This window comes from Camelus dromedarius, chromosome 3, assembly GCF_036321535.1.
Source record: "Camelus dromedarius isolate mCamDro1 chromosome 3, mCamDro1.pat, whole genome shotgun sequence".
Taxonomy (NCBI): Eukaryota; Metazoa; Chordata; class Mammalia; order Artiodactyla; family Camelidae; genus Camelus; species Camelus dromedarius.
Genome location: NC_087438.1, coordinates 7,737,841 through 7,754,700, shown reverse-complemented (window position 1 = coordinate 7,754,700; position 16,860 = coordinate 7,737,841). Strand labels below are relative to the sequence as shown.

The 16,860-nt window shown below is 46.3% G+C and overlaps 1 protein-coding gene across 4 annotated transcripts in view; it reads left to right on the top strand.

Annotated features, from left to right (window-relative positions):
• Positions 1-16,860, top strand: part of CTNND2 (catenin delta 2) — an 886,119-nt gene that overhangs the window by 854,445 nt on the left and 14,814 nt on the right. For all 4 annotated transcript variants that reach the window (XM_064479567.1, XM_064479565.1, XM_064479566.1 and 1 more), the window contains one exon: positions 13,345-13,471. In XM_064479567.1, coding sequence (XP_064335637.1) covers positions 13,345-13,471 — 127 coding nt within the window. The remainder of the gene's footprint in view (positions 1-13,344; positions 13,472-16,860) is intronic.

The window sequence follows — 16,860 nt, the reverse complement described above, 5'->3', positions numbered from 1 at the left end:
AAGCAAAAATCAATTGTACAAAAGTGGAAATCGATGCACATGGCAGTTGCTAAACAAGAAGTGACTAAGTTATAGCTGTTGTTGAGCTGGATCTCCAAGTTGGGGGAAAATCCTGCTGAGCAGCATGCAGCTGAAGCGTTACTCTCCCACGAGGCTTCACCCATAGCATTTTAAATCAAAACCTCCAAAAATACCCCAGAGACAAACGGCAGGGAAAAAGGATTGAATCAGAAACTAAGAAAACTTTTTTGTTTTAAGTATAATTGATTTACAATGTTGTGTTAGTTTCAAGTGTACAGCAAAGTGATTCAGTTATATATATGTATGTGTATATATATATATATATATTCTTTTTCAGATTCTTTTCTATTATAGGTTATTACATGATATTAAATATAGTTCCCTGTGCTGTACAGTAGGTCCTTGTTTATCTATTTTATATATAATAGTGTGTATCTGTTAATCCCATACCTTTAACTTATCCCTCCTCTGCCCCTTTCCCCTTTGGTAACCATCTTTGTTTTCTATGTCTGTGAGTCTATTTCTATTTTGTCAATAAGTTGATTTATCTTCTTTTTTAGATTCCACATATAAGTGATAATCATGATATTTGTCTTTCTCTGTCTGACTTACTTAGTATAGTCATCTCCAGGTCCATCCATGGTGCTGCAAATGGCATTATCTTTTAATTTTTTTATGGCTGAGTAGTATTCCATTGTATAAATATACCACATCTTTATCCAGTCATCTGTCAATAGACATTTAGGTTGTTTCCATGTCTTGGCTGTTGTAAATAGTGCTGCTATGAACATTGGGGTGCAGGTGTCTTTTTGAATTAAGGTTCCCTCTGGACATATGCCCAGGAGTGGGATTGCTGGATCATATGGTAAGTCTGTTCTTACTTTTGAGGAATCTCCATACTGTTTTCCACAGTGGCTGCACCAAACTACATTCCCACCAGCAGTGTAGGAGGGTTCCCTTTTCTCCACACCCTCTCTAGCACTTATCATTTGTGGACCATTGAATGATGGCCATTCTGACTGGTGTGAAGTGATACCTCACTGTAGTTTTGATTTGCATTTCTCTGATCATTACCAATATTGAGCATGTTTTCATGTGCTTATTGGCCAAGTATATGTCTTCACTGGAGAATGTCTTGTTTAGGTCCTTCTGCTCATTTTTGGATTGGGTTGTTTGCTTAACAGTTATTTCTTGATTATTTTATTTTATGCTTATATTTGGTTCTATTCTAAAATACACATTTTTTTCTATTTATAATCCAGGTTTCTTAAGTCATTTTCTTTGAGTGAGAACCTAACTGTGTCAGTTTTCCTCTTGTTTCAGCCTCTCCCACTGGTCGTTCGTTCTTTTCCGATAGATACACATTCTCTTTGTGCTTCTAGCTTACAGAAAAAAAAAAAGCAATGTCCCCCACCAGTCATCCTCTTCCATCTTCCGCCTCACCACTTTCTGCCCTCACGTGCTCTGCCTTTCACAGTTAAGTTTCTAGAAAGTTCAAGTTTCATGCACTACTTTCCATTTCATGCTGCAGTCAGATGTGGCGTCTGTCCTGACACCTCCTTTGAAATTGCTTCTGATTGCAGGGTTCAGCCATTCCCATCCTCTGTGTTAGTCAGGGAGGGCTCCCCGCTGTAACAGGGAGACCTAAACATCAAATGATCCAACTCAGTAGAAGTTTACTTTCCTGCAACCATCATGGTCAGGTGTTCATGTAGGCAGGTCAGCTCTTCTCCACGGAGACACCAGGGAACCCAGACTCCTTCCTCTGCTGTGATTCCACCTGCCACATACTCAGCAACAGCACAAGTGCATTACCTCCCGGTCCATTGGCTGGATCTCTATCACATGGCCGTACAAAACTGCGAGGGAAGTTGGGACATATAGTCTAGGTGTGTGTCCAGGAAGAAAAGGAAATGAACTTGGGAGACCAGTTAGCAGTCCTGGCCAAATCCTCCTCCCTTACATGATCTCCTCCAGGCTTCTCAGCTACCGCTCTCCCCCGGGTTTTCTCTGACCTTGCAAGACTCCATCTCAGTCTTCTTTGCAGACTCCTGGTCTTCCCTGACGCAACTTTGCTTTTCACCCTATATCCTCTAGTGGAGATGATCTCATCTGCCCTATGGCTTTTAAGTACATTTGAAGGCCACTGGCATCTGCATTTACTTCTCTGTGTGGTCCTCACTCCTGAACTCTAAGCTTATACATACACAACTACCAACGCAGCATCTCCACTGAAATAGCTCACAGGCTCTGACAGCCCACGCATCTAACATGTAGCTCTCAGTATCTTCCCCAAATCCATCCTCCCTCCATTGTTGCCCATCTCAGTAAACAGCACCTAGTCCACCCAGTGGTTCTTTCCAGAAATCCAGGAGTTACCCAATTCATACCTCCCTCTTCCTGATCTCACTACATTTAGCACCAAGCCCTGTGGATTCTATTGTCTGAATATCTCTCAAATCCAGTTTCCTCCCCCATCTTCATTGTCACCATCACCTGCCCCTAGTCCTAGAGCAATTGCTGCCTGATTGGTTTTACGGAACCTCCTTCACCAGCCTCAGTTTCTTTTCCCTTAAGCATTCAGAACACACTCTTAAAAAATCCAGATCTAACCATGTCAGTCTCCTGATTAAAATTCCTCAGTAGCTTCCAATTCCTCTCAAGGTAGAGCCCGACACACCTCTCTAAGCTCACCTCCCTCAATCACATTGTTTCAGCCACATTGGCCTCCTAGTTCCCCCTGCTCTTCCTTGCAGGCACAAGAGTGTCAACCTCAGTGCCTTTGCATGGCACGGGCAAAGGTTCATTCCTCAGCCAAGAATGCCGTCCCTTCTCTCCCACCAAGCCTGGTTATTTCCATCTCAGTTTAACTGTCACTTCCTCAAAGGAACCAGCCTCTCCATCTCTCTAAGGCTAGTAAAAATCCTTCATAATAACCTGTACATTTGCTTCATGGCTCTTACCAGAAATGTGATGTGATGTAATGTAATCCTATTTTAAATACCCACCTCCCCTTTACCTTCCCCTCAGGAGCCATTCCTACCTGACTCTCTGTTCTCATTGCCCTGTGCTCAGCACAGTGCTAGGTACTTTTTAACGTTTATTAAACAAATCCAACAACATAGCCACCCCAGAGTTTAAGCTTAACAGAGGGCACATTCAGTGGTTCTGCTTCCATTTCCATGGTCTGAGACATTCAGAAGCAGCGTAGGGTGTGCAGATTTTGCGATTGGGACCCAGGGTGAGCTTTGAACTTGTTGGCCACTGATGGATATAGATCTAAAATACCTGGCTTTTCATATGTCGGAATGTCTTCAGTACTAGAAGCCGAACTTGGATTTGTAAACCTGAAGACTGGACTTGGTTCAGTTTCACCCCAAATTTAGCTTTGCAGCACTGATTAGAGCACAGAGGCCATTGTTAAACGTCGTCCACTGCAGAGCTTGCTTTTAAGGCCACCAGAGTGACACCAGGGAAACAGAAGGCCTGAGCTGGTCTCAGGTCCATTTCCCCAGTGGCTTTCTGCATTCTGTTTGGTACCAGTAGTTCACAATGGTATACGTTCTTCGACCAAATTGTATCAGTTTCCTCCAATTTGTCAAATCTTCTCAGTGACATCAGTTTTTTAGAATTAGTCCAATGGCAGTAAATTGAATTCCTGAAATGGATTTACTCAATATTTGCTTTTAAAAGACGGTACCACAGAAGACTCTCACCCTTACATGTACTGTACCTTTAAGTACCCAAATCAATTCAATTAAATTTCATTAGACGCACCGGAGCTGAAACGAGCTAATGAACGTCACCGGCCTGCCAGGTGGTATTTATTTCTGCATTAAATGGTAAATACTCCCTTTGGCCCTTAAGATTTGGTTTAAATATTTAACTCTAATAGCTTTTGGAATTGTTGATGGAATTAATTCTAATGAATCTTTAACAAACAGTTTACCTTAAAAAGAGATGCAAGCTTGTTTTATGGTAGCAAAGAGGACTTGCGGTTTCAGTGACACGCAAAATCGGGCTTTGTCCTCCATCACTCAGGCTGAATAATCTACTCCCGTTTTTTTCTCTCTATAATACCTTTTATTGAAGGAAGGAGGATGTTTGTATAATTACCACTAATGTGGAATCTTTTCTGTCTGTCTCTGCTTCGTGTGATTACATCGATAGGTTTATTCCACTAAAAAATGACTGGAAAACTGGCACAATTTTGAGCGATCAGGTTTTCCACAAGTGAGCAATGTCTTCGCTGGTTCAGGGGATGGCAACAATTCAGGTTTTAACTTTTATTTGAAAAACAGGTTCCTGACACGGTCCCGTTGGTGACGGCAGGTACAAGCTGTAAGTGTTCTAGGTTGAATAAGTGGATGAACTTGAGTTGCTCAAAGCCCCAAGGATTTTCAGCACACTTCCTCTGCATCTCAAGTCACTCAAAGCAAATGAGAATTGACAAGCTTTATGGGCCGAGAGCCTTCAAGGACAGCTTACGCAAAAAACTTGCATTTGTTACTTCAGAACTAAATAGTCTTTTTATGCCTACTGAGAAATTCTTGTTTAGATGCCAACTTAGTCTTATCCGATGAAGGAAGTTCCAGAGCTGTTTTCAAAGGGAGGAAAAACATACTGGCGGACGGTCTCCTTGTATATATGTTGGGTTCCAACTAATATCCTCAGTGGAAGGAACAACTATTCTCCATTTTCAAGGTTAATTATTTATTGAAGCTTTTGTCCAAGTCAGAGATGTCACTTATCATTAGAAGAGATTTGTTACATCTAAATTTGAAGTATAGAAGGTAAAACTTCCACAACTCACTTTGGAAGCAGAACTGCAAGTGGAAGCCTCACCATTTAGCTCATCATCACAGCTGTAAATATTCACGGGCGTTGTCACTTTCCACCCCTTCGTCGTCTAGTCACTAAAGGGAGCCTCTTTCCGAGCTCAGGATCACAGCGTCAGTAACCTGAAATCCCACGCCCTGTTAGTATCACCTCCTGAAGCAGCTTGACGAGGGTTCGGTATTCAACCCCTTTTCTCTAGCCTCTCTAGTCACCAGATCCTCCAGACAGCCCTTAAGATATTTACTCTTCCTCTCCACTTCTGCTCTAAGCTCTTTATTACACAGACTGAACAAGTTCTCTCCCTAATCTCTTCTCCCTCCTCTTCCAGCTGGCAACGTCCTTTCCCATCACTCCTCTGATCCAGCCCTGGGGGGCGGGGCTCCCTCCTGGCTCTGCGGGCAGTGACAGGATGCTCTCTGGCCATCGGGGGAGGAGGAATTCTGGGAACACTCCCACGTGGCTCCGTTTCATTCCCTCACACCCACAGGCTCTGCACACCTCCTGCTGGCACACACGGCACCCTGCTCCCTCTCCGGAGCAGTGACTCTGTTCATCGGTGTTCCCTGCCCAGTGATGTTCCCATGAGATGACCCCTCCAGAAACTGGTCCATTCAGTCTCGTGGGCACAGTCCACACCAAGCGGCAGGTGTGGGCCCCTGAACCCCACCTAAAGGAGATGGGAGCATATCTAATGACAAATGTGCCTGTCTCCCCTTCTCCTCCTTTTCTCCTGGCTCTGCTAACGATCATGTCTGGGGAGAAGTGAGTGTATCTGCTGTGGACAGGTGCTTATGTTTCCTGAGCTGCAGGATGCAGGAAGCGGTAGAGATTGGTGAAAGGGCTGGGGTGTGCGAGGTACGCGCTCCGAGAGCTGTGGGTGGAATCAGCGCTGATCCAGGGCCAGATGTGGCAGGTGGAATGATGCTCCGAGATTATTTACAAGATTGGTTAAAGAGGAGGCAGCTTTGTATACCTCACATTGAAACATGGGGAGCTGAGAGAATTTACCATTTAAAATGGAGCAGGCAAGCCGTAGGCTACTTTTATCTTTTTCTTTTCTTTTTCTTTTTTGTAGGTGCCATTTTAGCTAAACTAACCCTGCCTGCAGCCCAGCAGTGAGTATGTCGTAAAGGGCTGATACACCAGTTGCAGCAGGTGGTGCTGGGGAGGCTGCTCTAAGCTAGACTGAAAAAAAAATTGTAAGGCTCTGATAACCTTCGTTCATTAACTGTAGAGTTAGCAGTAGAGACAATGGCATCGCTTATCGTTGCATTTACAATAATGAATGCAGTCATCTTAAATCATTGAATCTGACCGGCGTGTATCAGGCACCTCCGTGTTGCAGGTACGATGCTAGAGACCAGGCCTTTGGAAGTAAACAAGCCCAGCCCTGCCTCACAGCTGGGCAGACAGATAAGCTTGCAACAGACCGAAGTGTGATGTCATAGCATTTTGTTCATAGCTGACAAAGAAAACTGTAGCAGCGTTGCTGAAAGCTTTCCCAAACCTCAGAGGTAGAATTCATTTAGCAATAGTGACTTAATGAACACGTGCGGCCTGCCTCCTGTTTACCTAGCACAAAACTGAGCAGGAGGAGGAAGATGTGACAGGCAGAAACAGAGAAGGTGCTGTGTCTGGTCGTGGAGCTGCCTGGTCAAAGGTGTAGACTGTGAAATCGAATCACGTGGTGCTGGCTGGGTAATCAGGCATGACTGGGGCTCAGTGGGGGGCAGGGGTTAGGGTTAGGGTCCCTCTGCTCTGAGGTTACACCAGTTTTTGTTCCTGTAGATGTCAGCCTTGAGAATGCCTTATTTGACTTTCCCAAATAGAGTCAGAGACCGTCGGGTCTCCTAGGATTTAGCCCTTTAAAATGTATTCTGTATCCCTGTTAGTCTCCACCAGCCACTGTCGCAGAGAACCTCCAAGTGCCCAGCCAGGCTGTTCACTAGCATCACCTGGGGGCTTTTGAAAATACCAAGGCCCAGACCCTACTCAGAGCAATTTAAACAGAAGCTCAGAGCCTGAGGCACAGGCAGGACTCTGTTGTAAATTCCCCAAGGTGACTGAGTCTTTTTGCCCTTAATTTATGGGACAGAAACTGAGATAGAGCTTACCAGTCATTGGGAGAGACTGGGTTCTCACTGGGAGCGAAGGGCTGACTCGGACACCTGTCTAATTTGACCTCTCCATCAACAGAGACCCAGAGTGAAAGCAGTTTTGAGCCTTGACAAACAGCTTTAGCTCATCCTTTGCACACAGACCTAACAAATGCACGTGCTGATCTGAATGGACTGTCCTGCGGAGTTTCCAGAATAAGAGGCTATGGGGCGAGTGTGTGTTGTACTAACCTTGTGTAGACTGGTCTGAAAGACCTTCATCTGAGCTCTGTTAGTGGAAATCTCTCTAGTAACAGTCTTCTTGGAGATGTTTATGGGATGGTAGAATAGAAATATGTATCTCTATGATGATAAATAAATATATATATATATGATGGAGATGATTATAAATTCAGGGACCTCAAAGTACTTCAGGGGAAGGTCTGTAGGAAATAGAGCAACCGCCAAGTAGACAAACCATGAGGACCATAATGGTCGTGAGGCTGTGAAGAACATGACCTTGGTTCTCACATTCTCTGGACCATTGAAAATACTGATGTGGCTAAGAGTAGCTTTAGGGAATAAAACAATTTCATAAAGAAACATGCCGGAAACTTTCACACAGAAGCTGAAACTGGTAGAAGGACAGTAAGAGGGTAAGATAAAGGAAATCAGGTTATTTCTGGTGGCAATTTAAAGTTCAATGACTTTGAACTCCTCTTCTCTTTTGGATGTCTATCTCCCTATACTTGGAACAATTTAACAGCCTCCAGTTTTAAGTTTAATGTGTTTAAAATAAAAAGCAATTTGAGGTGCAGATCTCATATCACATTTTTGACAGCTTGGCTGGGTCTGGAGCTGAAGGGCACAGCTTTGCGGTCATTCTGCTGGAGGTGAAAGATGGACGTTAAAGGAGTTCTTTATCATCTAAGGGCTAACAGCCCTACCCTAGTTCCTGTGACTATTCGTCACTCTGTTTCCTTCCCTGAGCTTTCTTCTCTAACCCCTAGAAGACAAAGGTATGATGTGAAGGGGCACTGCGGTTAAGCACTCAACAGCATAGATAGAATTCAGGGAAGAGCCTCTGGCCTATAATGAGTTAAAATGTCAAGAAGAAAAAATAGTGATCAAAGAGGCAAATAATGATTTAACAACTCTGTACCCAAATTGTGTGTGTTTGTGTAAACCACTTTCAAGTCTTTCTGAGTGACAGTGGTAATAAATGAATAATTAAATTGATTGTACGTTGCTCCTAGATGACAAGTATGTCCATGGCTAGTTGGATGAAAGAAATGAGTGTTGCAGTAACTATCCTGGAGAAAATATACCTTCATGTCTCTTCTTCTTTAGAAAGAAAAATTTTTATTTTTCCATTAAATGACTAAAAATTTCAGTTCAGTGAAAGATGGAGAGGGTCGGTCATGAGATCCATCCTCGAGTAATTATTCAGCATAACTGAAAAAAGGTTATACTGTTCCCGGTTATGTGTGGAGGTAGGTGCTATCAAAATTAAATCTGAGGTCCCTTGTAGGCACAGGTGAATGTAGCAGTTTTGGAGTTCTTTGTTTTGATCATCACACCTTTCACTGTGCATCAGTCAATAAAGGGAGGAAGAGAGATGGAGATAACCAGCTACCTCTCCTTGCTCCTCCAGGATCTCCCAAGCTGTGGCTGAGGAAACTGCTCTAATCCAGACCCTTAACTGGGTTTCCACGCTGCTTTGTTCCCTAAGCCCCGCCCTCATCCCCTAGTCAGAGTTCCTGTGCGCATGCGTGTAATCACTGGCCGGAAGCGAGGGGTCGGGCTCCGGGCAGCCCCCTCGGTGCCTCTGACACACTCCTTATCATCCCCAGGTGTCCGCGAATCCCCCGACCCACAGGCAAGTCACCTGCACAGACTCATTCTGTCACACGTCTGCATTCTCAGAAACGGGTCTCATGAAGGATTTGAAAGCTTTTTTTGGTGCTTTTTGTGAGTTCATTCCTTCATATGCAGTTTTATTATTACATCCACTCTCCTGACACTTCCAGGGATGTAAATATTTGCGTGGTCCCAACGGAATCTAAGCGTCTTGAATCCTGAACTGCCGAGCAAACATCTCCGGTCACCTGGGTAAGAGTGAGATGCTGGCTAACCCAGCGCTACTCGCCAAGTAAAACCGGACTGAGAGTCGTGCCTTGTTCACGTCTGGTGTCTCCTGGGTCTCAGAACACATCAGGCATTAGCCGATATTCCTACTGTGAAATACCTTGCCTACCTTTAATGACATACGGATTATCATTACTCATTCACGACCAGAGAAGTCACCACTTCCTGAGCCACTACCTGGAACCCCACCCACCCAAAGTAAACCTAAATTGCAAGTGAGACAAACATAAAATGACTTGCCTCTGTTTGGTGATATTTAAGGATTTTTGCTGTCAACAAAGCATTCCCTTCAAAAGAAAGGAATATCTTTTTCAAACACTTTTTTAAATTGTTCCCATACCTGCGTCACGGGTCCTTGCACTTCTGATATGCTTGACGTGCTTTTAGAAGATTGCCCCTCCCCTGTCCTTGCCGCCGGCCTCGCCTCGGAGGACTGAAGGGAAATGCTCAGAGCTCCTGCAGAGACTGTCCGTTCTCTCCTCCCGCCCTGACCCCTGCCTCTTCCCACGACTCGCACCTTCCCCTCAGGAGGTGGTGGCTGTTTGCTCTTAGTCCCTCCTCACCTCCGTCACCACTGACTGCCCAAGACGCCTGGGTCGGCCTTTGTTTCTGGACTCTTCTCACTCAAAGACTCTAAATGACCAGTAATCTACCCCAGTAGTCCACCTCTCCCTACTCCCTCCCGTCCTCTCCCCGTTTAAAGTCCCCCATCTCTACCACCCACACCTTCGTTTTCAGTCTTGTTGCTCTGACATCTGAGGACAGCCCCCCGACCCCCTGCAGCCCTCTCAAGTGGTGGCCGTTTTGCTTCCCACCCCCTCCCCCACCTCACTAGGCTGGGAGGTGGAGTAGGTGTCCTCCTTGCTCCTCTGCTCTTTCCAGAAAGTTCTCTTCTCTCCTCCCTCGAGGAAACCCCTAGCATCTGTGAAGTGCCCCCACTCCCACAGTCTGTGACGCTTTGTGGATCCTCCATCCACTGACTAGTTTTCTCCCTCCATCCCCTCCCCACATCTTCACCTTCCTCTTTGCCCACCTTAGACTCTGTGGGTTTCCTCCACCTGCCCTTTGCACTCCCTTGTCCTTGTCTCCTTCCAAGTTATTTTCCTGACCAACCCCAACCACTTCCATCTACCCAATTCCTGCCCCAGAGCAGCTGAATGTGGCTGGGGGAATACAAGCCACCCCGGTGATCAGTCTTCTCATTTTGAATTCATTGCCACAAACCTCCAGTCTCCTCTCAGCACCTGGCCCCTGGACCACCTGGCCAAGATCAACTTGCTCCCCACTTGCCTCAAGAATCGTTTCACACTTTCTCTTCTTCCTCTCTCCTTCCCCCTTCCCTCCCTTCCTCTCTCCTCTTCCAGCCTGTAAACTCCAACTCTGTCTCATCCTCAGCAGATGACCTCACTTCTCACCACCACCCCCCTCCCAAAAATGTAAGAAAACAGAACAGGATGTTCTCATCATCCCGTCACCAGATCAACCCACCTCCTCGCTGCGTGTGTGGCTGTTCAGCCTGTCTGCCTTCCCTCCTGTTTCCATGGCCAATGACCCCACTGTTCACTGAATCCTATCAACCTCTCCTTTCTTAAGAAATTTTTCTCTTTCTCTCCTGCATAACCAGTTTTTCCTCCTCTACGTTGAGTCATTCCCATCAGCATCCGAAATGCCCAATCTCTTCCCAGTGATATATTAAAACACCTCCCAGTTGTTCTATCTCTTCAAGCCCCATTTCTCTGCTCCCCTTAATAAATAAGCCTTTGCCAAAGGCTGTCTGTGCTCACCATTCCCCCTTCATCAATTCTTACTATCTTTGGAGCCTACCTGAGTCAGAGATTTACCAACCTGACCAAAGAAAGGACTCTTGTCCCCTTCACATTGATTTCCATCTTCCCAAGACCAGTGGTCTGTTCTTGGTCCTCCTTATCATTCAGCCTTCTGCTCCCTAATGCATCTCCTTTTCTGGTCTCGCCTGACATCACACCCTTCTGGTTCTGCTCCCAGCTCACTCTGTTCCTTCTCCATCTCATTTGAATTTTCTCCTGCTCCCCGCACCCTCTAAATATTGGAGTGACCCAGGGCTTAGCCCTGTGTCCTCCGCTTTCCTCTATTTGCGTTCATGTGCAAAGCTTCCATCCCTTCTTTTAGCTTTAAATGATGTCTATGTACCAAACTCCCAAAATTTTACCTCTAGCTCTGACATGACTCCTGAAATTCCAATTTCCAGATTCTCCTTTATCCTCTGTCTTTGCCAACAGGCATCTCTAACCCTACATGTCCCACATGGCAGTATTGATCTCACTTCCTAGAAACATTTATCTTCCAGTGTCCTCAGTCTCGGTCAATGGCACCCCCAGTCCTCATGGTCACACCAGCAGCATGAGGGTCAGGCCTGGCTCCTCTCTCCCGCATCCAACAGCAGAGACATCAGCAAGTCCTTGCAACAGAGATGCCAAATCTGCCCCATGACTCACCACCAGCTGCCACCCAAGCCAGGGTCATCCCCCCCCCGTCTCTCGTGGAATAGCTTCTTAACCAGTCACCCTGTTTCTATTCTACTGTCCCCAAACTGTCCTAGACACCCAGAAGGCTCCTTGTCTTCCTGGTCCCCCCTCGTCTTCAGTCACAGGAACTTTCTGTTGCTCCCACGTGAGCCAAGCCCCATCCCACCCCACAGCCTCACATCTGCTCTCCTCTTGACTTGGGAGCCCTAGCCTGTGTCTTCAGTGTCTGGCTTCTTGTCATCTGCCGGGTCCCTGCCGCAACATTAACTGTTCCCAGGGCACTTGCCCAACCACACGCCATCAACTAGTGAGGCCAACAGTCTCCCCTCCCCCCACACCCCTCAGTCCCCCCGTTTTGCTTTATGCTTCAAGTATTCATCAACCTGCCACATGTTAGTATTAACATGATTCTTTGCTTGTTTACTGTTGGACTTTGAGTGATCCATTTACTCTCTAAAGCTCAGATGCTTCCTCTGTAAAAATGGGGCTCATAATAGTATCCAGCCCATGGGATTGTGAAGCAAATCTTGCCACATAGTAAGTATACAGTAAGCACTAGCTTTTAAAATCGCCTTCTGCTAATCTTGGCTTTATCCTACCAGTCAACTAGAATAGGAACAATGAGAATTAGACAAAGAAAGACACAAATATTGAAATGAGTATAAATTTTGTTCATTAACTTTCATCTATTTATATTTGCAGTGATTCTTTGTAGAGCCTTGGGTCCCTTAGAAGCCTAGGTATTATCAGAAAAAGAAAAAGCCTGTGGAGTTGGAAATGGCTGCCCCTGTGAGGCAGGAATTAGGGCTGGGGCGGTGTCTGCTTTCCCTTGTTATAATGTCAGTACTATTTCGCACTTTGCTTTGATAAAAAATAAACTTGAGTTAAAAAAGAAAAACGACTGGAAGGAAATTCTGCGATGTCTTAACCTGAGTTCTCTAAGCCAAGGAGAAGGGTGGATTCATTGGCTATTTTTATTTTCTTTTTTATGCTTTCTAAATTCACAAAATGATCCATAATGTATTTTGGTGATTTTCACAATGAAAAATAGCATATATGCTTTTCATATATTAAGCAGATATGGGAAGTGAATGGAGGATTAGTTAACAGGATGTATTCTGAATATGCTCTAAATGGAAAATATAATTCCAGGGGAAATTAAGGGACATGGCAACCCAGGTGCGTATCCTCAGGGACAGTCATGCTGAAGGCCTTGGACCAGCGGGGATGGGGCATTAGAGGCAGAGGAGGAGGCTTAGGACAGCATAAGGGCAACAAAGTGGAAGGGAGGATGCTTCTCGGTGTTCTGATCACTCACAGATCAGTCCCAGGAACAAAAGAGTGAGTAAGCCCTTTGGAAGGCTTCTAGGTGGTTGAAAAGAGGGCCGGACGGCTGGAGCCGGGCAGGCAAAAATAGACAATTTCAGGGTCATTCTGAGTATCAGATTTTCATTTAAATGAAGTCTTCAGGCCAAAGCAGATTTTCAGAGAGACCATTTATTCCTCACCCGGGGAGGCAGGCAGGTCTACCCCATGTCAGGCTGTCTGGAGGGAGCAGGAGCTGGGTCTCCATTCGCGCTCCTCGCTGTTAACCTGGATGACGGAACAGAGATCCGAGATCTCTCTTGACAGACTGGAGAAATGTTTTGCAAATTCAAATGCTCGGAACTTCGATGTCAGGAGGCGAGGAATCGCTCTGCCTTCCCCACTAAACAGGAGCACGCTGTCTGTTGCAGGATGGATGGTCCCAGTATCACTTCGTAGCCTCATCTTCAACCATCGAGAGGGATCGGCAAAGACCCTACTCCTCCTCCCGCACGCCCTCCATCTCCCCTGTGCGCGTGTCTCCCAACAACCGCTCAGGTAAGAGGCGCCGCCTCCCTTCGGTCCGAGCCCCCCTCCCCAGCCCCTTAGCTGACCCCACGGAGAAGAGGACATTTGCTAGAAGTATCAGATGGCCGTCTTTTCCTTCTGTAGTGGTGGCGACTTTGTGTTATGTTTACACAGACTCAGAGCGAGCTTCTTTCTAACAGATTTGTAAACGTGTCTAGCAGGTGTCTTACTTGTCAAATGCACATCCTGGACCTGCGTTCAGGGAGACACAAGAGTACATAAAACCACCAAGTGACTGCAAGTCAGGCTTTCCATGGACGTTTTTTCCAACTTAAGATAGTCTGGGCTGTGTTGTATTGTTTATAACTGGGGTAACACAGCAGGGGAGAGAAGGCGTGCCCTTTCCTCCCTGTAAATGATGCACATTTGAAGCCTGTCACTGAGACTTCCATTTCTGTTCCACACCTGATTCGCATTTTATTATTACCTGTACACCAGCAGAGAAATCATTCATGCATTCATATTACAACCAGCTGTAACTTTTAAATCATTTAATTCGTTTTTTTAAAATTTTTTCTCATTCTTTAAAAAAATTTGAATTGAAGTATAGTTGATGTAAAATATTGTATGTTACAAGTGCACAATATAGTGATTCACAGTTTTTAAAGATCATACTCCGTTAATAGTTGTTAGAGAATATTAACTATATTCCATGTTGTGCAATATATTCTTGTGGCTTATTTTATACATAATAGTTTATACCTCCTAACCCCCTGCCCTTATGTTGCCCCTCTTCCCTTGTCTCATTGCTTAAAATTTTTTTGGGGGGGTGGTAATTAGGTCTGTTTATTTATTTATTTTTAAATGGAGGGACTGGGGGTTGAACCCAGGACCTTGTGCATGCTACATGCACACTCTACACTTGAGCTACACCCTCCCCAATCATTGCTTAAATTTTGAACTAACTTTTGTTATCTACTTGTAAAGATACCTTATTTTTACGCCCTTTTCCAGTCACATTATGTAATAGCAAAGATTAAACAAATAATGAAAGGCAAAATATGAGCATGTCATTGAGCACACAAGTGGCATGGATTTTATTGTTATTTTATTTAATGTGTAAGTTTTTAAAACTCTTCTCTTGATGTCTGCATTTTGGTTTTTACTATGAGAAGGAAGGATGGATAAATATATGTATGCAAACACACACACACACACACACACACACACAACACACACACTGACAGAGGCTTTGATTTCAGGAAGGTTTCTCCTTGCTCCCCGCTGTCCTCCTCCTGCAGAGGAAACAGTATTTTCTGGAACTGCATCTTAGAGGACATGGTACAGAAGACGCCCCGCAGTCTGGCCTGTCTGCCTTGGAGGACGTTTGTCATAAACCTTGACACCATGCTTTACTGTCGGAACGATGGGGGAATGAAATGTGAATGATGATATTTGACTGAAATAAGTGGCACTCTCCCGGCCCCATGAAAGCTTTTATCTGTAGTGTGGTGTTATCATTGCTTGAAACATTTGGCCCCACACTGAACGAGAACTAGGACCCCCCCCCAAGTACTTGGAGAAACCTCCACCTGCCTCAGCGGCGTGGAGGGGCCTTTACACACCTTATCTCCGTAATTCTTCAAAAGATAAAGAGCAGTGAGTCTGGGAAACACAAGGATGGTGTCTTTTTCAAAGCTCCAGTTATGAAGAACCAGTCAGTGTTAGGAAGACGGAATGATGGAAAGCTGGAGGACACCCAGAAGGAGAAGCAGCCCCGTTTCAGGCTGTCAGCACCCCCGCCACGCGGCTGGGGCGCTGCCTGCTGGTTCCTGGGCGAGGCGCATCAGAGACACCTGAGGCTCTTGCGTGGCTTGATTTTTCCAGGAGTAGCATCCTGGTTTACCGGAGACTCGGACCCCCGCGCGTGAGGTCTCAGGAGATAATTCCACACGCGACACAGCTTAGTGAGCCCCACCATCTGTGCCAGATCAGGTTCCAACTTTAACAGCTTTGGTCAACAGGCTCCAAAATGTTGTACCTTCGTTGACTGCCTGGCAGCGACTCCTAAAGGGCCAGCCCTACACAGAAGACCTAGGAGCAGAGGAGCGGGGGCAGGAGGGGACCTTCCCTGGAGAGGAGGATGGAGAGACAAGAGAGGAGACAGGGCAGAGGGTGGAGGGAGCGAGGCGCAGCCCATGTTCTGAGACACACGGAACCGAAGCCAGGCCCGCTGAGTCCCGTGGAGCAACTGCAGGCTTCTTCCCTGTCTTCCCGTTGGATTTACACCCAGAGTTTCTGGTCCAACTGGTTAGAACAGGAAGGGGGCGTGGTTCAACGTCAGTATATTTTTTAAGTATTCCAGGTGATTAATTCTGAAGGGCAGCCAGGATTGGAAGCCTCCGAGGGTTTCAAGAGCTGAGCAGTGGGCCTCCATTTCACTGGACAGGTCTGAGAGGTGGGCAGGGGTCCTTTCAGGAAAGGATGGGCAAAGGCCCCTCTGTTACCGTCCCAGCACTTGGCTGTGACATCCGCTGAGCCGCCCGCCTTTTATTCTGGCTTCATTTCCTCACCCGATTAAGAGCTTCTCAAGTTCAGCAAGTGTGCTGTGACCCGTGTTTCCGTCCCCGCTGCCTGGCACGGGGCTCTGCACGTAGAAGATGCTAAGTTTGATGACATGGATCCAGTGGCTCAGGCAGGGAGTGAGCAGGCCGAGGGGCTGGAGCCGGGGACCCCGCCCAGGGGGTGAGCGATGAGCTGAAAGGTAAACCGAGGCGTGATCGGAGGGGCTTGGGTACTAACAAAGGGAAGAGAGCTTTATCCTAAAAATTAGAGTTCCCCAGAGATTGCCCAGCCTTAATAATCACCAAGGATGCTTGGACTACGAGGCCCATCCACTGAAAATTCAGATTCAGACGGTCTGGGATGGGATTTTGAAATCCCCAGGTTCTCAGGTGAGTCTAAAGGTTACATGAGTTCATGAAGCACGGAAGCTGGGGAGGGCTTGGGGCAGAAGGGAACCACGCCCAAGCTCAGACTGAGAGAGGTGCAGTTGGCCAAGCTCGGGATGTGGAGGCATCCCTGAGGAGCCCGGCGGGGAGTGTAAGGACAGCAGCGGGAGGGCCGCACGGCTCGCCGCCCCACTGCGCGCACACGCTTCCCCTCGCTTCCCCCGACACCTGCGTTGGCAGGGCTGTTGACTTGCTCCCGACCCACCCACTCTTTTAAGAAAAGCAGACCTCTTTTCGTTTGCTTCCTTACCTCCAAGTTCAGATTTTTCTCTGTTCTGGGGCCAGTTTATTAAAGAATCATGGAACTCCCAGGGGAATCCTCTAATTACGACCCATCATTTTAGAAATGAAAACACAGAGGGTTGAATGGGCTCATTCCCCAGGTCCGACAGGCAGCGAGTGGCCAGG